This window comes from Budorcas taxicolor, chromosome 2, assembly GCF_023091745.1.
Source record: "Budorcas taxicolor isolate Tak-1 chromosome 2, Takin1.1, whole genome shotgun sequence".
NCBI classification, from domain to species: Eukaryota; Metazoa; Chordata; class Mammalia; order Artiodactyla; family Bovidae; genus Budorcas; species Budorcas taxicolor.
In genome coordinates, this window is record NC_068911.1 from 65,256,741 (window position 1) to 65,284,166 (window position 27,426).

The following is a 27,426-nucleotide window of genomic DNA, read 5'->3' on the forward strand; positions in this document are numbered from 1 at the left end:
ACAGGTTATGAAATGGTATGCTGAAATGACAGTGTGGTAAATATTGAGAAGTTGTTCACTTTAAAGCATAAGAAAGTTTATGAATGATCAAACTGGTTTTATTTTTCAGTTGTATTATTTCTATCTTGTCCGTTTAGAATTTTTTTTCACTCAGTACACAAAATAAGTCATTTCTTTAGATGAAGAGAAATTATACTGGTTATCTTTATAGAAAATTTATGTTATTAGGGAGTAAAATATAGTTAAACATCTTTTGATTTATTCTATTAGTTGCATCTATTCCTTTCAGTCTCACAGTAGTGTGGAATGTATTATTACCAAAACACAAAGCATTGTGCTTTTTATGCATTGAGAGTATAATTATACTAAAAGAATATACATATATATTGACTACTGTGCTAACTATTCATCATGATATTCCCAACACACAGAAAAGCAATGTCAGAAAAATTAGAACGTTTAACATGGGATATCTCATCATAGCAGAATTTCTTCATAAAAATAAAAAGTGAAAATGAAACTTCAAAGTAAGTTTTTCTGTGGCTTATTTCTGAAGTAAAGATAGCTATTTACCAGTTGTGAGTTAATTAAATTATGTAATTGCAGCAGATGAAAAAAATGTATTTAGGGAAAATACTTGCTTGGCTAGTAGCCTTTTTAGCAAGAACAATTGGTTGAAGAGTTAAGAACACTGGAAGCAACATAGTTCATTTAAAAACAAGACAGATGATTTCAAGTGATTGTCAGTTGGCTCTTTTTTTTTTTTTTGGCCACACTATTTGGCTTGTGGGATCAGTTCCCTGATCAGAGATTGAACCTGGACCATTGCAGTGAAAGTGCTGAGTCCTAACCAGTGGACGGCTAGGGAATTCCCTGTCATTGGTTCTTGATGAGTTGACAGATGTTACTGATACAGCTCAATTGTAGTTAGTTTACTTGAGGCGTCAGTACTGAACTTGACGTGACTAAAGAATTAGCCTCTGTAAACAGTCTGTGTAGAACATGCTGGGAGAGAATATTTTTAAAGAAGTTGAGAAAGCACTAATGTAATACAACCTGAAGTGGACTCTGCTGAGATTCATTTACAACTGTTGGTGGTAAAAATATGTGTGAAGCAGAAAAAGGCTTAGTGGATTAATTTACAAAGCTCATGAAACTGTGAGGTGTTTAAATTCTGTGGTTATTCACTGTGTTACTCAACGGCAGATATCAATACTTGCAAAGCATATTTGAACCTGTCGTGGGTTATTGAACTCGAATAGTCAATGGGGAACTTCATGTGCTCTCACAGACTTAATCATCATCAGTTATGTGATCTTTTATCAGAAATAGAAGTGGGGGGACTTCCCTGGTAGCCCAGTGGTTAAGAATCTGCCTTGTAATGCAAGGGGTGCAGGTTCAATCCCTAGTTGGGAAACCAAGATCCCATTTGCCACGGAGCAATTAAGCCCATGCACTGCAACTACTAAGCCTGCAAGCCACAGCTAGGGAGTCTGTGTGCCGCAAAAAAGGATCCTGCATGATTCAATGAAGATCCTGCGTGCCACAACTAAGACCTGACACAGTCGAATAAATAAATAAAAGAAATAGAAGCAGTTGGATGGATTAGTAATAGTAGTAAAATTTTATTATGATATTTTGAACTCAGCCAGGATCGAAATGTTTCTGAGGCAGACTGCCTTTAATCACTGTGAATGAACTGGGCTTTGGAAATTAGGTCTTGCAGACTTGATAATGGTTCTTAATGAACTCAGCCTAACATTACAAGGTGAAACAGTCCTCATATGTGAAATCTGTAGTGCTATAAAAGTGATTTAGAAAGCAAATAACAATTTAATGACAAAAAGTAATTTTTTAAAAAGTGCTATGAAAAGTTAAGAAGATCTCCATTCCACACAGATTTGTAGCAGATACATTATATGAGCTCAAACTGCAGTTCCAGCAGTGTTTTTCACACCTCATGCAAGTACAAAGGAAATTTCCATATTTCAAAATCCATTTAACTGAAAGTGATTAATTTGTAGTGACATAATAAAGACAAATATCAAGAGAAGAAATTAAAGAATTTTATAAATGCCTTTCACACAGTGAATATGCTCAATTAAAATCATGTGGTTATCAATTGATTTAAATATTTAGCAGCACCTATCTATGTGAAAAAATTTTCAAAAATAAAATGTGTGAAATCTCGTTACAGATAAACTAACAGATTGACTTTTGCAATCAGTTTTGGTGGTAGGGGATACTAATTTTGAATCTCAATTAAGTGAAATGTTATCCCCCCACCGACCTCCTAAAATTTTTCTTTTCATTGGTAGACCTATGTTACGAGCAGTTGACCACAATTATTATTATATTTGAATTTTGTCATTAAAAGTTTTGTGGAAATTCATTTACTCTTTTGCTTTAAAATTACCTACTTAATTTTTCCTTTTGGCTCATAAAGCCATTTACTGTCTGGCCCTTTATAGAAAAAGTTTGCTGATCTTTGCATTAGAGGCTAAATATTTGGCTTGGTCTTATTTAAGTAAAGATGATTGTTCTCTTTAAAGATGTCAGCAGTTTTTTTCTCCTTTCAGTAATAAGTCAGCTATAACATTAAAGACTACTTAATACATTTTGGAAAAAATGTGGTAAAATCATCTTTTCAGAAGTTTATATTTCTTTGAATTTTTATGTAAATAATATTATTTGAATTGATATTTAGATGTTTGCTACTCCAAAACTTCAATGAAGAGATAATTTTGTAAGTAAATTTAATGAAAAATAAAGAACAATTATTTAAATTCTATTTGGTAAAATTTTTAAAAATTAATTTATTTGTTAATTGAAGGATAATTGCTTTACAGAATTTTGTTGTTTTCTGTGAAACCTCAACCTGAATCAGCCATAGCTATACATATATCCCCTCCCTTTTGAACCTCCCTCCCATCTCCCTCCCCATCCCACCCCTCTAGGTTGATACAGAACCCCTGTTTGAGTTTCCTGAGCCATACAGCAAATTCCCATTGGCTATCTATTTTACATATGGTGGTAAAATGTTTAAATCAAGTTTTAAGTCTCTTCTTTCTCTCTGGGATAGTATTCCTATTTATGCTAGTTCAGTATTCCTAGAGAAAAACTAGAAACCTAAAATAAATTTGTAAAGCAGATACTGATGTTCATAAATTACATTAATTATATCCTTTGAAATGATTGTTTATGTTCTACCAATGCAACCTAACTAAGCACGCAAATCTTGGAAAAGTTTAATTTTTGAAAAGTAATTAGTATCATCTTCCTTTCCAAGTCCCTCCTCAGGTATAATACTATAGGTTTTCAAAGGTTTTCTTTTTAGTGCTCATTTTCTTGAGATCAAATAGCTTAATAAAATGTTTTTTCCTTATAAATAAAGAGAACATTTTCATTACCAATGTATAAAAAGAGAATTGGTGGGATGTTGAAGGAGAAATTATAAAAAGTAATGTTTCTGAAAATATTTAAAAATATATATTTTTTTTACATTTGAGAAAAGTGTTTTATTCTATGTAAAGTCCATTTTTTCCCAGCTGAACTTGTAGTATATAATATAGACAAACATATAAAATATATGTGGGTAAAGATGAGATAACTTCTGTCTGTACACATCAGTGAGTAATCCTAAAATGAGAACATTTTCTTGCAATTGCTTAATGTATATCATTTGACATGATTTTTTTCCTGTATCTTAAGCATCTTAGTATCTGATTTAGTTTTGTTTTTAAATCTTGTTTTCTAGATGAAGCGTTGGATGATTTAAAATCCCAGAAGAAAAAAATAGTAAGTTAACTTTTATTTAAGTTAATTTGTATAAAGCTAATGAATTAAGGACTGAATAATTAATGTTTATATGCTGAAAGTAATGACTCTCCAAGGAACACGTATGCTTTTAAATAGCAATTTAATGGTGAAGCTAAATTATGAATATTTTTGCTAGTAAATAATGATTGGCAGGAAAAAGCAGTTAGATGGACTTATGAGATTCTCAGAGTCCATATCAGTTGGAAGCTGAGAAGTTAGTAAATGAATCATTTTGAAGCACTAAATGAGGCAGAGGGGTAAAAAGGTGAATATCTAGATTTATTATTAGGGCCAAAAAAGGACCAAACATTATGTCAGTTCTCAGATTTTTTTGACATGATAAGGCTAAGAGAGAGGGGAATCAAGAGGATTGGCTATAAAAGAAATTTAACAATGAAAAGAAAAATAACCCTAAAGAAAAGGTGGGGGTGGGGAAGAGAATATTTCTTATTTGATTTCTTCCATTGTCTGTCAGCAGTTCTAATTACATGGGCGTCTATTGTGGGGCCAGTTAATGCATCCTTCAGATGGGTTGGAAAGACAAGGACCAAGAGAGAGGACGGACTTCAGATATTTAGAAGTTGATATTTATTAGTTTTACTAAGTGAATTGAACTTGGTGTTTGACTTGAATTTACATATACTTTTTCACATAATTATTTTTGAAATATAAAAATGATAGTTGAAAGGAGTATCATGTTATATGGAAACTTAATGATATTTAATCATATGCAAAATCAGTTTAATGTAATTTAGTCTAACGTCCCAGCTGAGCTATTTAAAATTTTAAAAGCTGATGCTATTAAAGTGCTGCATTCAATATGCCAGCAAATTTAGAAAACTCAGCAGAGGCCACAGGACCGGAAAAGGTCTGTTTTCATTCCAATCCCAAGAAGGAGAGTGCCAAAGAATGTTCAAACTACCATACAGTTGCTCTTATTTCACATGCTAGCAAGATAATGCTCAAAATCCCTCAGGCTAGACTTCAGCAGTATGTGAACTGAGAACTTGCAGTTGTACAAGCTGGATTTAGAAAAGGCAGAAGAACCAATGATCAAATTGGCAGCATCCGTTGGATCATACAGAAAGCAAAAGAATTCTAGGAAAACATCTATTTCTGCTTCATTGTCTCTGCTAAAGCCTTTGACTGTGTGGATCACAACAAACTGTGGAAAATTCTTAAAGAGATAGGAGTACCAGACCACCTTACCTGCCTCCTGAGAAACCTGTATGCAGGTCAAGAAGTGACAGTTAGAACTGACTGGTTCATAATTGGGAAAGGAGTATGACAAGGCTATATATTGTCATCCTCCTTATTTAACTTATATGCAGAGTACATCATGTGAAATGCTGGGCTGGATAAATCAGAAGCTGGAATCAAGATTGCCAGGAGAAATATCAGCAGCATCAGATATGCAGATGATACCACTCTAATGGCAGAGAAGAACTAAAGACCGTCTTGATGAGGATGAAAGAGGAGAGTAAAAAAGGTGGCTTGAAACTCAGCATTAAAAAAAGTTAAGATCATGGCATCTGGTCCCATCACTTCATGGCAAATAGAAGGGGAGAAAGAGGAAGCAGTAACAAACTTAATTTTCTTGAGCTCGAAAATCACTGCGACTGGTGACTTCAGCCATGAAATTAAAAAATGCTTGCTCCTTGGAAGAAAAGCTGTGACAAACCTAGATAGCCTGTTAAGGAGCCGGAGACATCACTTTGCTGACAAAGATCAGTGTAGTCAAAGCTATGGTTTTTCTAGTAGTCACGTACTGATGTGAGAGTTGGACCAAAGAGAAGGCTGAGCACTGAAGAATTGATGCTTTCAAACTGTTGCTGAAGAAGACTCTTTAGAGTCCCTTAAACTGCAAGGAGACCAAACCAGTCAATTCTAAAGGAAATCAACCTTAAATATTCATTGAAAGGACTGAGGCTGAAGCCGAAGCCCCAATACTTTGGCCGCCTGATACGAAGAACTGACTCATTGGAAAAGACCCTGCTTGAAGGAAAGATTGAAGGCGAAAGGAGAAGAGAGAGGGTGTCAGAGGAGAAGATGGTTGGATGACATCACCGGCTCAATGGACATGAATTTGAGCAAACTCAGGAAGATAGTGGACGACAGAGGAGCCTGGTGTGCTGTAGTCCATGAAGTGGCAAAGAGTCAGACACTACTTAGCGACTGAACAACAACAATGTAATAAGTAACAATTATGGATGAAACTAATAAAAGTTATGAAGGTTAAGGTTGATGTTAAAAATTGTTCTGTGAATTGATAAGAAAAGACACTAGTCAAGGGATTTATGTACCTGAAAAATAAAGAAGCTTTAATTTTGAAAGGATTCTTTAATCTTTTTTGTTTGATGTCTCTCAGTGTTCCATGAGGTATTTATCAAAATTGCATTGACATTTTTGATGGTCCTAAATTGAGTTGTAAACATATTCCCACTGTATCTTATTATATTTCTGGCATTTTGTGTGTTATGGAACAGCAAAGTTCAAAATGAGGAAATGCCAACGATTCTCAATAATATAGAAGTTGTGATATGATTAGTTTGGTTTGCTGATGTGATGAAGAAGATCTGATAGTGCTGATGAAAGCCAAGCCCTACTTGTACCAAAATGGAGAGATACTGATTAACAGAAAAGGCAAAGAGGAAGACAAAAGAAAAAAGGAAAAAAGGAAAGTTCCAAGTGATGAGAATGACCAGAAAACAGAATCTTAGAGAACATATATGACTGGGGAAGAATTCTCAGTAGAGGAACAGAACGGACTTGGAAAATTCTATGAGAGATCTTAAATAACCCTTGATGGAATCGCAGAATAGAAAATGTGCATCTAGGTCTGCCAGTTGGAAAATTCAGTTCAAAGTTCAATTGTTTTCTATGTATAAATGGTTTATGAGGCATCAGTATTACAGAATAGTTCAGAATGGCATTTCTCTTGCAGTATGATTAGAGAAAAATAAGTTGGCTGCACTCTAAGGGTACACAGTTTATGTTGAATTAATTGCTGCAGGTTACAGTACTGTTGCTATTGGGAACTAGTCCCTTGTCTTTAATGCCCAAGGCCTCAACAGAGATGCTTTGTTTCAGAAGTACTTTATACTTTGTTTAGAACAATGGGTGTTAAAGGGTGAATTTGTAAGGAGTACAGTGTTAGCTAATGATTGTACTGATAATGAGAGGAGAAAGAAGGGACATTGCTTTTCAGTGAAAACAAAATGTAACCAAATGTTTTACCCTACATTTATAGCTTTAAATATACTGACATGACAAATAACTATTAGTTTAAAATTACTCAACTCTTAACTCTTTCATTAAAAAAATTAATATAAATTGTATTTACTATTTGACATTTTATTGAAGGTGGTTTCCTCAGGGATGCATCTCTTTAATCTGGATAGATCTGTAATGTAATTTGAAATTTATGAAAGTGTAATTTGTAACAGTAAACATGAATTCTCAATTGATTAAAAATTACTTAGAAAGGAAAATGAGTAAGAACAGTCTTTTAAAACAATGTTTTAAATCTAAGGACTTAATCTAAGTATTTACTTACTAAAATAAACCTAGGAATTAATCTTTAGTTACCTAAAAAGTCTCCCAAGTCTAGATGTGAACATTTTGCCACTCACATATTTTGTGGTCTTTTTTTTTTTTAAACTTTTAGTTTAAAAAAATATCACTGTTCAACAGATAATCCATCTGTATCCATGAGCATTCCATTAAAACAGTTCAAAGTCAAAATCCAACAAAACATGAGTCAAAATGACCTCTTTAAGTGGCTTCATGAAAATTCTGTGCTTTTTTTTCTCAGTAGTACAGATATTTCTGTGTGGTAAGTCTTTCCTGGCATTTCTCAGGCAATTTATATTTTTCCAAGTCCTGAGGAGAATTGTTGGAGAAATTGGGAACATGGGAAGAAGTATTATAATTCTCTGAGAATTAAAACTTAACAATCACTACAAATGTTACTGGTTCAAAAGAATCCACTGCCAATTGAAAGCAGGAGCAAAAACAGCTGACGTGCTGAGCTGTAGGTTAATGTGGACATTTCAGGTAACAGGACAGAAGCACCTAGAAGAGAAGTAGCACAATCGACTTAGTCTTGCTTTTGTGGCCATGTTATAAGTATGTTATGGGCCTTGTCTCTTATAACAGTGAGTTATTCTTATAAATAAATGTTAGTAAATTTATTTATTATTTTTTAAGGACTCCTTTTGCTTCCAAAGTTTATTTCATGGAATGTCACTCAAAGTATACTGTAGTATACTCTGTACAGAGTCCTGTACAAAGTGACATTCCATGAAATAAATTTTGGAAGCAAAAGAAGTCCTTAAATTGACAATTGTAGCATATGATTCTGCGTGGGGCTATTAATCTCACTAGAAGTTTCAAATATATTACCCAATAATATTTGCTGGCATTTTCCAGTGTCTGAATATTCACTATAGGCTACATATCTTTGTAAATACTTAAACAGAAGAAATACAGAGGGAGAAGTTAGTGTTATTGTGAAATATGCCTATGTGAAATCAAAAAATAATTTAAAATCTGAATTATTAAAAAAATATTGATTTCAACAGCAAAACTAAAATCAGGGTAAGCAGACAGTATTTTCTGGTTCAAAATTGGGAAAGAAGTTTGTCAAGGCTGTATATTGTCACCCTGCTTTTTCAGCTTATATGCAGAGTTCATCATGTAGAATGAGGTTGGATGAAGCTCAACCTGGAATCACGATTGCCAAAAGAAATATCAATAACCTCAGATAGGCAGATGACACCCACCCTAATGGCAGAAAGCAAAGAGGAACTGGAGAGCCTCTTGATGAAGGTGACAGAGGAGAGTGAAAAAACTGGCTTAAAGCTCAACATTCAAAAAATGAAGATCGTGGCAACTGGTCTCATTACTTCATGGCAAATAGATCGGGAAACAATGGAAACAGTGAGAGACTATTTTTTTGGGCTCCAAAATCACTGCGGATGGTGACTGCAGCCATGAAATTAAAGGATGCTTGCTCCTTGAAATATAAGCTCTGATATACCTAGAAATGTATTGAAAAGCAGAGACATCAGTTTGCTGACAAAGATGCATATAGTCAAAGGTATGATTTTTCTAGTAGTCATGTATGGATGTGAGAGTTGTACCATAAAGAAGGATGAGTGTGGAAGAATTGACACTTTTGAACTGTGGTGCTAGAGAAGACTCTTTAGAGTTCCTTGGATAGCAAGGTGATCAAATCAGTCAATTCTAAAGGAAATCAACCTGGAATATTCATTGGCAGGACTGATGCTGAAGCTGAAGCTCCAATACTTTGGCCATCTAATGAGAAGAGCCGACTCATTGGAAAGGACCCTGATGCTGGGAAAGACTGAAGGCAGGAGGAGAAGGGGATGACAGGATGAGATAGGTGGATGGTGTCACTGATTCAGTGGCCATTAGTTTGAGCAAACTCTGGGAGATGATGAAGGACAGAATCCTGGCATGCTGCAGTCCATGGAGTTGCAAAGAGTTGGACATGCCTGAGCGACTGAACAACTACAGCAAGACTTTATTTTACCATTTAAAAAATATGTGTTTAAATGTGCAACGTACCCTAAAGCTGTGAATTGAAGATGCTTTTGGGCACACTCTTAATAATATGACCAAAGTCAATGCAAAACAGAAGACTTTTTTTTTTTTTTTTAGAATAGATTTATTTTTTATTTTTTTTAATTTTAAAATCTTTAATTCTTACATGTGTTCCCAAACATGAACCCCCCTCCCACCTCCCTCCCCAGAAGACGTTTTTAGAGAAAATGTTATGTATTTATATTCTGCACTGAGTCTTCCTTACTGTGTGTGTGCTTTCTCTGGTTTCAGTGAGCAGGGGCTGCTCTTTATTGTCTGTGTGCTTCGTTGCAGTAGCTTCTCTTGTTGTGTAGCATTAGCTCTTGGGCGTGCAGCCTTCAGTAGCTGTAGTGTGTGGGCTTTGGTGGTTGTGGTGCTTCGGCTTAGTTGCTCTGTAGCATGTGGGATTGTCCCAGACCAGGGATGAAACTGGTGTCCCCTGTGTTGGCAGGAGGATTCTTAACAAATGGAGCACCAGGGAGGTTCAAAATACATTTTTCTCTTTTTAAAAATTTTGTTTTTTAATATATTTTTGGCTGCATTGGGTCTTTGTTGCTGTGCGGGCTTTTCTCTAGTCATGGCAAGCAGGGGCCACTCTCTAGTTGCAGCATGCAGGCTTCTCATTGCAGTGGCTTCTCTTGTTGTGGAGCGTGGGCCGTAAGGCATGTGGGCTCAGTAGATGTGGCTCCTGGGCTCTAGAACACAGCCTCAGTAGTTGTAGTACATGGTCTTAGTTGCTCCGGGACATGTGGGATCTTCCCGACTCAGGGATTGAGTCTGTGTCTCCTGCATTGGCAGGTGGATTCTTTACCACTGAGCCACCAGGGAAACCCCAAAAGATGTTTTTCTACATGGGGAGTACTCATTATGAAACAAGGATCAAGAATATTGGATAGGGCAATTAATGCTTTGTGTGTTTTAAAATTTTATTTCAAGAATTATTATTTAAATATTGTAGAATTATCTCTCAAAGAAAAAATGGCATTCATTTTGTGTTAGTGTTCCCTTCTTTTAGTGTTCTCTGATGAAATTCTGTATCAGGTAGAAATAACTTCTGTATGTTCTCAAAATATATAAGCTTGCCAAAATAATGTTGATTCGTAATAAATAAGCAACCATGTGTTTATTTTTCTTTTTTATATTGTTTATTTAAATTTTTGGCTGTGCTGGACCTTTGTTCCTGCACAGGCCTTTTTCTAGCTGTAGCAAATGGAGGCTACTCTCTACTTGCAGTACACAGGCTTCTCATTGCTGTGGCTTCTCTTGTTGAGGAGCACAGGCTCGGGCTTTAGTATTTGTGGTACGTGGGCTCAGTAGTTGCAGCTCCTGGCTCTGTAGCACAGGTTCAGTTCTTACGGTGCATGGGCTTAGCTACCCCGTGGCATGTGGAAGCTTCCCGGACCAGGGATCAAACCTGTATCTCTTGGATTGGTAGGTGGATTCTTTACCACAGAGTATCAGGGATGGAGAAACAGTTACAGACTATTCTTTTGGGCTCCAAAATCACTGCAGATGGTGACTGCAGCCATGAAATTAAGACGCTTACTCCTTGGAAGAAAAGCTATGACCAACCTAGACAGCATATTAAAAAGCAGAAACATTACTTTGCCAACAAAGGTCAAAGCTATGGTTTTTCCAGTGGTCATGTATGAATGTGAGAGTTGGATGATAAAGAAAGCTGAGCACCAAAGAATTGATGCTTTTGAACTGTGGTGTTGGAGAAGACTCTTCAGAGTCCATTGTACAGCAAGGAGATCCAACCAGTCCATCCTAAAGGAAATCAGTCCTGAATTTCATTGGAAGACTGATGCTGAAGCTGAAATTCCAATACGTTGGCCACCTGATGTGAAGAGCTGACTCATTTGAAAAGACCCTGATGCTTGGAAAGATTGAAGGCAGGAGGAGAAGGGGACAACAGAGGATGAGATGGTTGCATGGCATCACCGACTCAATGGACATGAGTTTGAGTAAACTCCAGGAGTTGGTGATGGACAGAGAGGCCTGGCATGCTGCAGTCCACGGGGTTGCAAAGAGTCGAACATGACTGAGTGACTGAACTGAATTGAACCAAGGACTCCCTCTTTATATTAAATAAAAAACTCTGGAACTTTCAATATAATCAATATCACAGAAAAGCAATGCATTCTTTGTTATATCATTCATTATTATTTAAAGTATGTAAAATATTTTGAAGTATACAGAGTAATTTATAATTTTGGGTATTCTGAGAGTTCAGTTTCTCATTCCTGAGTCCTGGTATTAATATGTTGGAAGTTGAAAACATGTTTGAAAGCTTGTTTCAGATCCACTCTGAAAAATTGAGGTAATCTCTGAAGATCGTGTGTCTTGTGTTAGGTGCTATTGTAGACTCTCCTATATTATTTAAATTGCACGACAGTGTTATGAGAAAATAGTATTATTTTTTCAACTCTACGAAAGGAGAAACTGGGGCTAACAGATTTGCTTAAAGTCTTTCTACAGCTAATTAAGAATTTGAACCTAGATCTTTTCTGATGCTGTGGTTTCAAGTTTGTATTCTTCCCACTGATCAGATGTCTCTCTATATGAAACAGATTATTCGCTTAAAATGTAGTAGGAATAAATGTGTTAATTAAGCTATTACATGAAAAAAGATTTTTGAAGCGAAGAGCTGACTCATTGGAAAAGATCCTGATGCTGGGAAAGATTGAGGGCAGGAGGAGAAGGGGACGACAGAGGATGAGATGATTGGATGGCATCACTGACTCAATGGACACGGGTTTGGGTAGACTCTGGGAGCTGGTAATTGACAGGGAGGCTTGGAGTGCTGCGGTTCATGGGGTTGCAAAGAGTCAGACGTGACTGAGCGACTGAACTGACCTGAAATGCAAAAAAGAATGGATTTGTATTTTTTGCTTTTTAAAATGATTTTAAGATACTTTACATGTACATAGACATAAACATGAATATTTGCTGAATGATGTATTAGGAGTGACAATCGTTTGTTAAAGTGGCATTTTAGTTTTTAGTTTCGAGTATTGTTTTAAAGATCACAGTTGTATCTAATCTTCTTTTTAAACCTAGCTGTAGTCTTACTCTAGAATTGTGCTGTCCAAATCAGCCACTAGACCCATGTAGCTTTTAAAATTTATGTTATTTGGAGTAGGATAAAGAGGCTTCCTAGGTGGTCCTAGTGGTAAAGAACCCACCTGCCAGTGCAGGAGATGCTGGAGATGCAGGTTCTATCCCTGGTGAGGAAGAAGATCCCCTGGAGGAGGAAATGGCAACCCACTCCAGTACTCTTGCTGGAGAATCCCATGGACAGAGGAGCCTGGCAGGCTGCAGTACATGGGGTCCCAAAGAATTGGACATGACTGAGTGACTGAGTACAAAGTAGAATAAAAGCTACAGATGGGTTCCTTACTTGTACAAGCAATATTTTAAGTGATCATTTGTCACATATAGTATTGTAGCTGTGGTATTGTGTACATATAAACCACTTTCATTATTACATATAATTCAGTTGTTACAACAGTGGTCTGGACTATCAAAAATTAATTTGTAGAGGTCAGGGATTCAGTTCTTTGCTATTTCATGTAGATTATGTTCATTTGGGGATAGATCATATCTTGCCTTCTGTCCCCATTCCCAGTTTTTCCCCAACCCTAAAGAAGTAATGTTACAAACATTTTCTTTACATCAGAATTTTAGATGTGCTTGTTTTAAGACTTTATAATAATTCTGAAATTATTAGAAATATGTTTTAGTTTCACTAAACCGAGATTAATAAATCATTCATCTAAGCACTTTTACTTCTTAAATATTATATTGACTTTTTAATGAGAAATCTATTAACTACTATTGTGGCAGCATATTTTAGTTATAGTTTAACTTGGTAAATGTGCCCTGCTTTGCATTTTAAAATAAATGCCCTTTGTAATAATCATGACATTTAATGAATCTAAGTGGCTGTCAGTGGTCACTGAAAAGGAAAAGTTCCTCTTCCAAGTTTTGCAAAAGCATTTTCATTCTGTATATTAGCTATCTATCATAATTATGACTGTCTTACATTAAAGTAAAACTTTTTCTGATATTGGGCTTTAACTGCTAAAATGATGCTTTACTAGTGATTACTTTTGAAATTAAACCCACATATTAAGCCATAAAATGACTTGAGTGCATTGTAAATAAAATGCTATAATAATGAAGTGCTTTAATTATAGTCACTAGTGTGACCATAGAACTCAGTAAAATTTTTACTTAAATTCTTACTGTGTTCTGTTTTTTATCTCTAAAGTTGTTTGAATCAGAGTAAAAAAGGGAGAGCTTCACCTTTTAAAGTCATTTGAGCAAATTCCATGAGAGAGCATGGCTGTTCTCCCAGTTGCTGAGTTTTCACTGAATTTTGCAGCAAGCTAATTGCTTCTGCTAATAAATAATCTAAAATCGATGCTGACAGCAGTTAATTGGCACAGAGATTTTATTTTGTAAAGCTCTTGGCTAACGACCTTCTTTAAATTAATAGCATTAAGTGCTATGAGGAAATAAATCTGAGGAATTGCCTGTCATTTGCTTGTCATGTCTAATAACTTCCAATAATGATGGCTGATAGATTTTTGCACATTCCATTATTGAAGTTGGTGCATGTAATTATTCTCCTCATTATATGTAAACAATTAGCAATATTTGGTATTTCCTTGTAGTAAAGCTGTTAAATACAAGTAGCATATTAGAGGTTAGAAGCCATTTTAAATTCTGAATTTTATTATTTGAATGTAGGAAGTCTTTCGTGCTATCTGGATATATTATGTGCTATTTATTTTAAGCCTTGTACTTGAATACTTTTTGAATAGGACTTATAAAAATATGTAGTGTATGAGTGTTTTAAAATGTGACAATTTGTGAAAATTTTTGTTTGCAGCTTGAAGAAGTCATGGAAAAAGAAACTTATAAAACAGCTAAATTAATTCTTGAAAGGTTTGATCCAGATTCAAAGAAAGCAAAGGTAAGGCTGTGATATCACCGTTTTATTATAAATTGCCCATTGTAGTAGGACACTGTAATAACATTACTGTATTTGATAGGAGTTTGAGCCACCATCTGCTGGAGCAACTGTAACTCCAAGACCTGGACAAGGTAAATAAACTTTGTAGAAACTGCTGCTGCTGTTGGAAAGATCCCTATTTACCCAAGTGAGTTCAAAAGTGTGATAGAGGTGTGAAAAAATATAAAATGCTTTTATATTAATTTGTATTTGGTTATTTGGGATATGACTTAAAGTAGATGGCAGTAAGTTTATTTCATTTTCATTAAAGATGTTATCTGTTGAGATTAAATATATAATTGGTTATGGTCTTTTGAAATTTAAATGATTTCACCAATATTTTGTAATTTCCCCCCTTTAAATAAGAGCCTCCTGGAATATCTGCTATTATGAAAATTCCTACATCTTTCTGATTTATTTTGAGGAAATTAAATGAAGACTTTTGTCAAATTTTAGTTTCTTCTAAAATAACACTTTTAGTTAGGAAGATGAAAATAATTTAGAAATGAGAAGAATATTGAATTACTGCTATATAATAGCATTAACTCTTGCTTTTTGAGATTATATTGCCAGATTACTAGTGAAACCATTACTATTATATCATTAAATATATGTAATTTAAAAAATGTTATTAAGTGATTATATAAAGAATTCCCATGACTAGTGTGTGAAAAGATATTTTTGAGGTTGCACTGGCTTCCCTTTTTGTTCTTGTCTCTAGACTATAATAATACATAGGCATACCTCAGAGATATTGCAGGTTTGGTTCCAGACCACCCCCAAGAGTAAATATCGTAATAAAGTGAGTCACATGAATTTTTTGGTTTCCTGGTATATATTAAAGTTATGTTTATACCATACTGTAGTCTGTTAAGTATGCAATAGCAATATGTCAAGAAAAAAATATATATCCCTTAATTAAAAAATACTTTGTTGCTAAAAAATGCTAATCATCATCTGATAATGCAGAGTTGCCATAAACCTTCTATTTGTATAGTTTATTTTGTAAAAAGAAGAAAAGAACTCAGTATACGTAAAGCACAATAAAGTGAAGCACCGTAAAATGAGGTATGCCTGTAGTTTGTAAGGCTTTTGTTGCAATACAGAATATATTATATTTAATTTTTACTCTTAAAAATCATCAGAATTGGAGCCTGGTTTATAAAGTTAGGGTGATATTTAGAACTTTGAGAAGTCAGTACTTTTATTAATTACCACAGTGACCAGGAGTATTAATAAGCCATAATAGTTTTAGGTATTCTAATTGGTGGAGGTATGTGGAAAGAATCTCATCTCTGCCATCTTTCATAAGTAGAATTCTGGTTAATAGAAATATTAGCCTGTTCTTCTGATGAATATAGAAGTTTATCAAAAGTTATGTTAAAATTTAAAGATGATTAAAATAAATTAATTTTAGGGAATTCCCTGGTGGTCCAGTGGTTAGGACTCTGCACTTCCACTGCAGAGGGTAAGGGTTCAGTCCCTGGCTGGGGAACTAAGATTCAGCAAGCTTCATCGCATGGCTGAAGAAAAGAAAATTATTTGCAGTGTAACACCTACTTTCATAATCAGTTTAAATTTTTTTACAATTTATACTTCTTACTAGTAGTTATAAAAAATATTGTGGCCTGCAGGCCAGGTTTCTATACTTTTTTTATAACTGTTACTAACTTTACAAAGATAACTTTTGAAATAACCTTCATGAATATATTTTTAAAATGTGATATTTTACAGAAAGCTGATGCTGTTACTTGAAATCTATTTTCTCTCATTGTAAAAGAACAGATGTATGACTTTCTTAAGCATTTATTAATAATTAGGCAGTGTTAATTCATTTAAGAATCTGAACTTTTCTTTCCTTAGAAACTTTTGAAACTCAAACTTTTTTTCTTCTAATGTCATATTGTAACTATAGAAAAACCATCTCTGATCTCTCTGATTTGGATTCCTGAAGCACTACTTTTGGGCATTCTTTTAGGGAAAATTAACATTTAGCTATAATACAGATGAATTGTTCAGTTAAAAAATTGTATTAAATAACTCTTATGTGTAGATACCAGGGGGAATAAAGAGATGAATATAGTATGGCTTTTGACCTTAAGAAGCTTATAATCTATTTTTTAAAGTATTTTTTCTGGGGTACACTATTGTAGTATTCATAACTTTTCCAGGTCTGTAGATATTAATTACTATTTGGAATTTTTTCCCCTATTTTTTTAAAAAAATTATAAACTGTATCTCAACTTTATTCCCCTTATTGAGAATTATAGTTTTCATGTTAATTTGATCTTGTTACTATTCTTTTGATAGGTGACTTAGTCATACATTTTATTTATGTTTAAGTTCTGTGTTTCTGTGAGTTTAAACTTGTCTTTATTTCTTTGCTTTAAACCATTGTTAGTCCCTTCCTCCCTTCCTCTTTTCCTCCCTCCCTCCCTCCCTCCCTCCCTCCCTGTTACTCTTTTCTCTTCCCTCCTCCTTTTTTTCGCTTTTGTTTCTTTCACCTATTTCTGAGCTTATATAATAGGAAAGGGGAAAAACTACTAAAGGGTGTTTGTGTATACATTATGTGGCCCTTGAACAGATCTGCTCTCCAAACTGAATCTAATTGGGGTGTCTTTATTTTACTACCTTTCTTTAATGTTTACTAAACCAGAACTTAGATTCATGTATAATAGGTAGCTTTCTCTCATTTTTTATTATTTAGGTGTAAATGATACATATTATGGGCTTCCCAGGAGGCGCTAGTGGTAAAGAACCTGCATGCCAGTGCAGGAGCTGTAAGAGATGTGGGTTCAGTCCTTGGGTCGGGAGAATCCCCTGGAGGAGGGCGTGGCAACTCACTGCAGTATTCTTGCCTGGAGAATCCCATGGATAGAGAAGCCTGGTGGTCTGTAGTCCATAGGGTCGAAAAGAGTTGAACATGACTGAAGTGACTTAACACGATGTATCTTATACTAAGATTTACTATAAAATTTGTGAATAGTATTTTTTGATTTGTTTAGGTTTAGCACTGAAAGGAATATAGTACTTACTGATATAATACTAACCTGACTGCCAGCCTCCTACCCACCCACCTTTTTATCTCTTGTATTTATTTTTTAAAAAATTATTGAAGTATAGTTGACATACAGTATTGGTTTCAGGTGTACAACATAGTGATTCAACATTTATATGCATTAAAAAATGCTCTCCTTGGAAAGTATAGCAACCATGTGTCACGATACAAAGTTATTATACTATTATTGACTATATTCTTCATGCTTTATATTATATTATATCCTCAAAACTTATTTATTATGTGACTGGATGTTTGTACCTTTTAATCTCTTTCACCTATTTTGACCATTTGCCAACTCCTCAGTTCTCTGGCAGCTACCAGTTTGTTCTCTGTATCTGAGTCTGTTTCTGTTTTGTTTGTTTGTTTTGGTTTATAGGTATGACGTATAAGTGAAATCATCTGGTTTTTTACCTTTTTTGGCCTGACTTACTTCACTTACCAGAATAACCCATAGGTCCGTTCATGTTGTTGCATGGCTGAGTAGTAGTCCATTGTGTACATAAATGTATACCATATTTTCTTTATCTATCTATGGGTGGACACTTAGTTTGCTTCCATATCTTGCTATTTGACATAATATTGCAGTGAACATAGGTGTGCATAAATCTTTTCAAATTAGTATTTTTGTTTTCTTCAAATAGAAACCCAGGTGTGGAATTGCAGGATCTTCTGGTAGTTCTTTTTATTATTTGAGCAACCTTCATACTGTTTTCTATAGTGGCTGCACCAATTTATCCCACCAACATGTGAGGGTTCCTTTTTCTCTTTGCCAATACTTTATTTGTTGTCTTTTTGGTAATAGCCATTTTGACACGTGTGAGGTGATACCTTAGCATGATTTTGATTTGCATTTCCCTGATAATTAGTGACATTAAGCAACTTTTCATGTTTCTGTTGGTCATCTGTGTGTCATCTTTGGAAAAATGTCCCTTCTGTTCCTCTGCCCATTTTTTAATCAGATTGCTTGGTTTTTTGATATTGAGTTATGTATATTATTTGTATATTTTGTATATTAGCCCTTTGTTGGATATATCACTTGCAAATATCTTTTCCCAATAAAAAGGTTGCCTTTTTGTTTTGTTGTTATTTTTCTTTGCTATGCAAAAGTTTTTAGTTTGATTAGTCCTGTTTGTTTATTCTTGCTTTTGTTCCGCTTGCCTGAGGAGATAGATACAAAAAGATATACTGTTGTCAGGATTATTGCCTATGTTTTCTTACAGGGGTTTTATATTTTTAGTCTTTAATCCATTTTGAGTTTATTTTTGAATATGGTAAAAGAAAGTGGTCTAGTTTGATTCTTTTGTGTTTAACTGTCCAATTTTCCCAACACTATTTATTGAAGAGACCTTCACCACTTGATATTTCTGCCTCCTTTGTCATAGATTAATTGACTATAATCATGGCTTATTCCTGAGCTTTGTTCCATTCCATTGATCTGTGTGACTGCTTTTGTGAGCACTGCACTATTTTGATTAGTACGTGTGCATGCATGCTTAGTCATTTTGTTGTGTCTGGCACTTTGTGACTCCATGGACTTCAACCTGTCAGTCTTTCCTGTCCGTAGGATTTTCCAGGCCAGAATACTAGAGTGGGTTGCCATTTCCTCCTCCAAGAGATCTTCCCAACTCAGAGACTGAACCCGTGTCTCCTGCATTGGCATGCATGCTAAGTTGCTTCAGTTGTGTCTGACTGTTTGCTACCTCATGGACTGTAGCCGACCAGGCTCCTCTGTCCATGGGATTCTGCAGGTAGGAATACTGGTGTGGGTTGCCATGCTCTCCTCCAAGGGGTCTTCCTGACCCAGGGATCAAACCCACGTCTCTTATGTCTCCTGCATTGGCAGGTGGGTTCTTTACTAGAAGTGCCATCTGGGAAGCCCTTTGATTATTATAGCCCTGTAGTATAATTTGAACTCTGGGAGTATGCTAACTCTGTCTTTGTTCTTCTTTGCCTATTTGGAGTCTTTTGTGGTTCCATATCAATTTTAGGATTATTTTTTTCTAGTTTTGTGTAAAATGCCATTGGTATTTTGATAGAGATTACATTCAATTTGTAGATGGCTTTTTGTAGTATGGACATTTTGAGTGTTAATTCTTCCAACCCAGGAACATGGTATATCTTTCCATTTATTTGTTTCATTATCAATTTTTTTCATCAGTATCTTACAGTTTTCAGATTAGTATCTTACAGTATCTTATTTAAATTTATTCCTATTTATTTGATTTTTTTGATGCAATTATAAATGCGATTGTTTTCTTAATTTTTTTCCTTTCTGATAGTACATTATTAGTGTATAGAAATGAAACAGACTTCCATATATTAAATTTGTATCCTTCAACTTTATTGAATTCATAAGTTGGTTTGAAAGTTTTTTTGTGATGTCTTTAGGGTTTTGTATATTTAATATCATGTTCTCTGCAAATAGTGACAGTTTTATTTCTTCTCTTTCACTTTGGATTCCTTTTCTTGTCTGATGGCTGTGGCTAGGACTTGCAATACATGTTGAGTAAATGTAGTGAGAGTGGGCATTTTTGTCTCTTTCCTGATCTTATAGGAAAAGGTTTCAGCTTTCTCTGCTGAGTCTTAGCTGTGGGTTTGTCATCAGTTCAGTTCAGTCGCTCAGTCGTGTCCGACTCTTTACGACCTCATGGGCTGCAGCATGCCAGGCCTCCCTGTCCATCACCCGTTCCCAGAGTTTACTCAAACTCATGTCCATTGAGTCAGTGATGCCATCCAACCATCTCATCCCCTGTCATTCCCTTCTCCTCCCACCTTCAATCTTTCCCAGCATCAGGGTCTTCTTCAGTGAGTCAGTTCTTCACATCAGGTGGCCAAAGTATTGGCATTTCAGCTTCAACATCAGTCCTTCCAATGAATACCAGGACTGATTTCCTTTAGGATTGACTGGTTGGATCTCCTTGCAGTACAACGGACTCTTAAGAGTCTTTTCCAATACCACAGTTCAAAAGCATCAATTCTCCAGCACTCAGCTTTCTTTACAGTCCTACCCTCACATCCCTAACATGACTACTGGAAAAATCAGAGCTTTGACTAGGTGGACCTTTGTTGGCAAAGTAATGTTTCTGCTTTGTAATATGCTGTGTAGGTTGGTCATAACTTTTCTTCCAAGGAGCAAGAGTCTTTTAATTTCATGGTTGCAGTCACTGTCTGCAGTGATTTTGAAGCCCCCCCAAAATTAAGTCGTCACTGTTTCCACTATTTCCCCATCTATTTGCCATGAAGTGATGGGACCAGACCATGATGTTAGTTTTCTGAATGTTGAGTTTTAAGCTAACTTTTTCACTCTCCTCTTTCACATTCATCAAGAGGCTCTTTAGTTCTCCTTTGCTTTCTGGCATAAGGATGATGTCATCTGCATATCTGAGGTTTTTGATATTTCTCCTGGCAGTCTTGATTCCAGTTTGTGCTTCATCCAGCCCAGAATTTCTCATGATGTACTACTCTGCATGTAAGTTAAATAAGCAGAGTGTCATATATGGACTTTATTATATTGAGGTATATTTCTACCATACCCATTTTGTTGAAAGTTTTTATCATAAATGGATGTTGGATTTTGTCAAATGCTTTTTCTACATATATTGAGATAATCATGATTTTTATCTTTTGTCTTGTTAACATGGTGTATAACATTAATTGATTTTTGGATATTGAACCATCCTTGCATCCTTGGGATAAACCCCACTTGATTGTGGTGTGTGATCCTTTTAATGTATTGTTCAGTTTGGTTTGCTAGTATTTTATTGCAGATGTTTGCATCTTTGTTTATCCAGGAGTATTGGCTTATAATATTTCTATAGTGTTTTTATCTGATTTTGGTAGAAGGGTAAAGGGAGCACTGTTGGAATGAATTTGGGAGTGATCCTTCTTTTTTGGGGATAGTTTGAGGATAGGTATTTACTCTTCTTTAAATGTTTACTAGAATTCTTCTGTGAAGCCATTTGGTCCTGGACTTCTGTTGGGGTTTTTGTTTGATTACCAATTCAATTTCACTACTGATAACTGTAGTCTGTTCATGTTTGCTATTTCTTTATGATTCACTCTTGGGGAAGTGTATGTTTCTGGGAGTTCATCCATTTTTCCTGCTTTGTGGTGGTGGTGGTGGGTTAGGTGCTAAGTTGTGTCTGACTCTTATAACCCCATGAACTGTAGTTTGCCATGCTCCTCTATTCATGGGATTTTCCAAGCAAGAATACTGGAGTGGGTTGCCATTTCCTTCTCTAGGGCATATTCCCAACCTAGGGAATGAACCCGGGTCTTCTACATTCCAGGTGGTCTCCTGCACTGCAGGTGGAATCTTTACCAACTGATCCACCAGGGAAGCCTTTGTGCATTTTATTGGCTTATAATTATTCATAGTAATCTTTTATGATTCTTTCTGTGATATTTCGGTGTGTTGATTGTAACTTCTTTCATTTCTGATTTTATTCATTTGGGTCCTGTCTTTTTTTCTTGATGAGTCTGGCTAAAGTTTTATCAATTTTGTTTATCTTTTCAAAGAATCAGTTTTTAGTTTCACTGATCTTTATTATTTTTTAGTTTCTGTTTCATTTATTTCTGCTCTGATCTTTTTTAGTTTCTTCCTTCTGCTAACTTTGGGGTTTTGTTTATTCTTTTTTCCCCTAGTTTCTTTAGACATAATGTTAAATGGTTTACTTGAGGTTTTTCTTATTTCTTAAGTAGGCTTGTATCATTGTAAACTTAGCTGTTAGAACTGCTTTTGCTGTGCTCCATAGATTTGATATGTTGTATGTCTGTTTTTGTTTATCTCAAGGTATTTTTTAATTTCCCCTTTGATTTCTTTGTTGACCAGTTTGTTGTTTAGTAGCATATTGCTTAGCCTCCGTGTGTTTGTATTTTTCTATTTTTTTCTTGTAATTGTTTTCTAGTCTTATACTGTTGTGGTCAGAAAAGATGCTTGATATAATTTCAGTCTTCTTAATTTACTGGGACTTGTTTTGTGGCCAAGCATGTGATCTATCTTGGAGAATGTTTGATGTGCAGTTGAAAAGAATGTATTCTGCTGCTTTTGGATGGAATGTTTAGTGTATTTATATATAAAGTCTTTCTGGTATAATGTGTCATGTAAGGCCAGTGTTTTAAATTGATTTTTCTCTGGCTAATCTATCTATTGATATAAATGGGGCATTAAAGTTCCCTACTATTATTGTATTATTGTCTCTCCCTTTATGTCTGTTTTATATTTGCTTTATATTTTTAGATGCTTTTATGTTGGTCACATAGATATTTACAAGTGATATGACTTGTTAGATTCATCCATTTATCCTTGTGTAATGCCCTTTGTTTCATGTTAAAATTTTTGCTTTAAAGTCTGTTTTTTTCTCATGTAAGTATTGTTGCCCCAGCTTTCTTTTTGTTTCCATTTGTATGGAGTATATTTTTCTATTCCTCTGCTTTCCATCTGTTCAGTTCAGTTCCATTGCTCAGTCGTGTCCGACTCTTTGCACCCCCATGAATCGCAGCACGCCAGGCCTCCCTGTCCATCACCATCTCCCAGAGTTCACTCAGACTCACGTCCATTGAGTCAGTGATGCCATCCAGCCATATCATCCTTGGTCATCCCCTTCTCCTCCTGCCCCCAGTCCCTCCCAACATCAGAGTCTTTTCAATGAGTCAACTCTTCACATGAGGTGGCCAAAGTACTGGAGCTTCAGCTTTAGCATCATTCCTTCCAAAGAAATCCCAGGGTTGATCTCCTTCAGAATGGACTGGTTGGATCTCCTTGCAGTCCAAGGGACTCTCAAGAGTCTTCTCCAACACCACAGTTCAAAAGCATCAATTCTTCGGCGCTCAGCCTTCTTCACAGTCCAGTTCTCACATCCATACATGACCACAGGAAAAACCATAGCCTTGACTAGATGGACCTTAGTCGGCAAAGTAATGTCTCTGCTTATAAATATACTATCTAGGTTGGTCATAACTTTCCTTCCAAGGAGTAAGCATCTTTTAATTTCATGGCTGCAATCACCATCTGCAGTGACTTTGGAGCCCAAAAAGATAAAGTCTGACACTGTTTCCACTGTTTCCCCATCTATTTCCCATGAAGTGATGGGACCAGATGCCATAATCTTCGTTTTCTGAATGTTGAGCTTTAGGCCAACTTTTTCACTCTCCTCTTTCACTTTCATCAAGAGGCTTTTTAGCTCCTCTTCACTTTCTGCCATAAGGGTGGTGTCATCTGGATTTCTGAGGTTCTTGATATTTCTCCTGGCAATCTTGATTCCAGCTTGTGCTTCCTCCAGCCCGGCATTTCTCATGATGTACTCTGCATCTAAGTTAAATAAGCAGGGTGAAAATATACAGCCTTGATGTACTCTTTCCCCTATTTGGAACCCATCTGTTGTTCCATGTCTGGTTCTAACTGGTGCTTCTTGATCTACATACAGGTTGCTCAGGAGACAGGTAAGGTGGTCTGGTATTCCCATCTCTTTAAGAATTTTCCACAGTTAGTTGTGATCCACACAGTCAAAAGCTTTGGCATAGTCAATAAAGCAGAAGTAGATGTTTTTCTCGAATCCTCTTGCTTTTTCAATGATCCAGCATATGTTGGGAATCTGATCTCTGGTTCCTCTGCCTTTTCTGAATCCAGCTTGAACATCTGTAAGTTCATGGTTCATGTACTGTTGAATTTCTGGCTTGGAGAATTCTGAACATTACTTGGCTTAGCGTGCGAGAGCAGTGCAATTGTGCAGTAATTTGAGCATTCTTTGGCATTGCCTTTCTTTGGAATTAAAACTAGCCAAATTCCTTTCACTTCTTTGGGAATGAAAACTGACCTTTTCCAGTCCTGTGGCCACTGATGAGTTTTCCAAATTTGCTGGCATATTGAGTGCAACACTTTCACAGCATCATCTTTTATGATTTGAAATAGCTCAACTGGAATTCCATCACCTCCACTAGCTTTGTTGACAGTGATGATTCCTAAGGCCCACTTGACTTTGCATTCCAGGATATTTGGCTCTAGGTGGATGGTCACACCATTCTGGTTACCTGGGTCATGAGGATTTTTTTTTTTTTTTTTTTGTATAGTTCCATCTTTGCATGAAATGTTCCCTTGATAACTCTGATTTTCTTGAAGAGATCTCTAGTCATTCCCATTCTATTGTTTTCCTCTATTTCTTTGCATTGATCATGGAGGAAGGCTTCCTTACCTTGCCTTGCTATTCTTTGGAACTCTGCCTTCAAATGTGTATATCTTTCCTTTTCTCTTTTCTTCTTTTCTCAGCTACTTTAAGGCGTCCTCAGACAACCGTTTGCCTTTTTGAGTTTCTTTTTCTTGGGGATGGTCTTGGTCTCTGCCTCCTATATAGTGTCACGAACCTCTGTCCATAGTTCTTCAGGGACTTTGTCTATCAGATCTAATCCCTTGAATCTATTTCTTACTTCCAGTGTATAGTCATAAGGGATTTGATTTAGGTCATACGTGAATAGTCTAGTGGTTTTCCCCACTTTCTTCAATTTCAGTCTGACTTTTGCAATACCTTCTTGATCTGATCCACAGTCAGCTCCTGGTCTCATTTTTGCTGACCAAATAGAGCTTCACCATCTTTGGTTGCAAAGAATATAATCAGTCTGATTTTGGTAATGACCATCTGGTGATGTTCATGTATAGAGTCTTCTCTTGTGTTGTTGGAAGAGGGTATTTGCTAAGACCAGTGCGTTCTCTTGGCAAAACTCTGTTACACTTTGCCCTGCTTCATTTTGTACTGCAAAGCCAAATTTGCCTGTTACTCCAGGTATCTTTTGTCTTCTTACTTTTGCATTCCAGTCCCCTATAATGAAAAGACATCTTTTTTCGGTGTTTGTTCTAGAAGGTCTTGTAGGTCTTCATAGAACTGTTCAACTTCAGCTTCTTCAGCATTACTGGTTGGAGCATAGACTTGGATTACTGTAATATTGAATGGTTTGCCTAGGAAATGAACAGAGATCATTTAGTCATTTTTGAAATTGCACCCAAGTACTGCATTTCAGACTCTTGTTGACTATGAGGCCTACTTCATTTCTTCTAAGGGATTCTTGCCCACAGTAGTAGATATAATGGTCATCTGAGTTAAATTCTCCCATTCCAGTCCATTTTAGTTCTCTGATTCCTCAAATTTTGATGTTCACTCTTACCATCTTCTGTTGACCGCTTCCAATTTACCTTAATTCATGGACCTAACATTCCAGGTTCCTATGCAATATTGTTCTTTATAGCATTGGACTTTTTCCCATCACCAGGGACATCCACAACTGGGTGTTGTTTTCTCTTTGGCTCTGTCTCTGCATTCTTTCTGGTGTTACTCTCCACTCTTCTTCAGTAGCATATTGGGCACCTACTGATCTGGGAAGTTCATCTTTCCGTGTCCTATCCTTTTCCCTTTTCATACTGCTCATGGTGTTCTCAAGGCAAGAAAACTGAAGTGGTTTGCCATTGCCTTCTTCAGTGGACCAACAAAAAGTTGGAGGAGTTCACTACCATTAAACTAACCTTACAAGAAAAGTTCATACTGTTCATGGGGTTCTCAATACTGTAGTAGTCTTGCCTTGAGAACCCCATGAACAGTATGAACTTTTCTTGTAAGGTTGGTTTAATGGTAGTGATCTCCTCCAGCTTTTTGTTGTCTGTAAAACTCTACTTCTCCTTCAATTCTGAATGATAACCTTGCTGAGTAGTTTTCTTGATTGAAGTTTCTTTTTTTCCCTCCATTACTTTGAATATATTTTGCCACTCTCTTCTGACCTGCCAAGTTTCTGCTGAAGAGTTAGCTGATAGTCTTATGGGTAACTAGTTGTTTTTCTCCTGTTGCTTTTAAGATTTTCTCTTTATCTTTTGACATTTTAAATATAATGTGTCTTGGTGTGGACTTCATTGGTTTATCTTCTTTGGAACTGTCTGTTCTTCCAGGACCTGGATGTTTGTTTCCTTCCTCACACTGGGGAAGTTTTAGGCCGTTATTTCTTCAAATAACTTCTCTAGCCTTTTGTCTGTCTCTCTTCCTTCTGGAATTCCTGTAATGTGAATGCTAGTGCACTTACTTGATGTTGTCCCCCAGATCCCTTCCAGTGGTCCCCAGTGTTTCTGGCCCCTGGGATCGGTGCAGAAGACAATTTTTTCACGGATTGGGGAGGAGAGGTGGTTTCAGGATGATTCAAGCACATTACACTTACTGTACACTTTCTTTCTTTTATTATTACATCAACTCCACCTCACATCAGACATTAGATCCCAAAGGTTTGAGACCCCTGCCTTAAACTATTCTCATTTTTCTGAGTTGTTTATCTTTTTTTCTGTTCAGCATGGGTGGTTTCCACTTCTGTGTCTTTCAGATAACCAGTCTGTTCTTCTGTATCATCTTATCTCCCATTGATTCCCTCTAGTATGTTTTCCATTTGGGTTATTGAACTTCAGCTCTGATTTTTAAGCATATTTTCTGTCTCTGTGAAGCTCTCATTGTGGGCATCCATTCTTATCCGAGTTTGGTGAGCATCTTTATAATTATTACCTTCAATTCTTTATCAGATGGTTTATTTCCATTTCAGTTAGTCATTTTTCTGAGAGTATCTTGTTCTTTCATTTGGATCATTCTCATTTGGCCTAATTCTCTGTATTTGTTTCTTTGTGTTAGGTGGGCCCATTACATTTCTTGATCTTGGAGAAGTGGTCTTATGTAGGAGGTGTCCAGGTGCCTGCTTTCTTCTATCCATCAGAAGATGCTTCAGCGGTGTACCCTTTGTGGACCATGTGCACCTTTCTATTGTTGCAGGACCAGCTGATATGGGTTTGCTGGTATGTGGAGCTGGGTCCCTGGGCCCAGGTAGCTGAGATGACCTGCTTCATGTTATTACTAGGGGTACATTGGTGGACAGTGCAGGCTCTTCACATCTGGCTCTGAGG

General features: G+C 36.1%; 1 protein-coding gene across 1 annotated transcript in view; it reads left to right on the forward strand.

Annotated features, from left to right (window-relative positions):
* Positions 1-27,426, forward strand: part of LNPK (lunapark, ER junction formation factor) — a 91,852-nt gene that overhangs the window by 25,486 nt on the left and 38,940 nt on the right. The window contains exons 6-8 of the mRNA XM_052662851.1: positions 3,758-3,798; positions 14,327-14,410; positions 14,490-14,541. Coding sequence (XP_052518811.1) covers positions 3,758-3,798; positions 14,327-14,410; positions 14,490-14,541 — 177 coding nt within the window. The remainder of the gene's footprint in view (positions 1-3,757; positions 3,799-14,326; positions 14,411-14,489; positions 14,542-27,426) is intronic.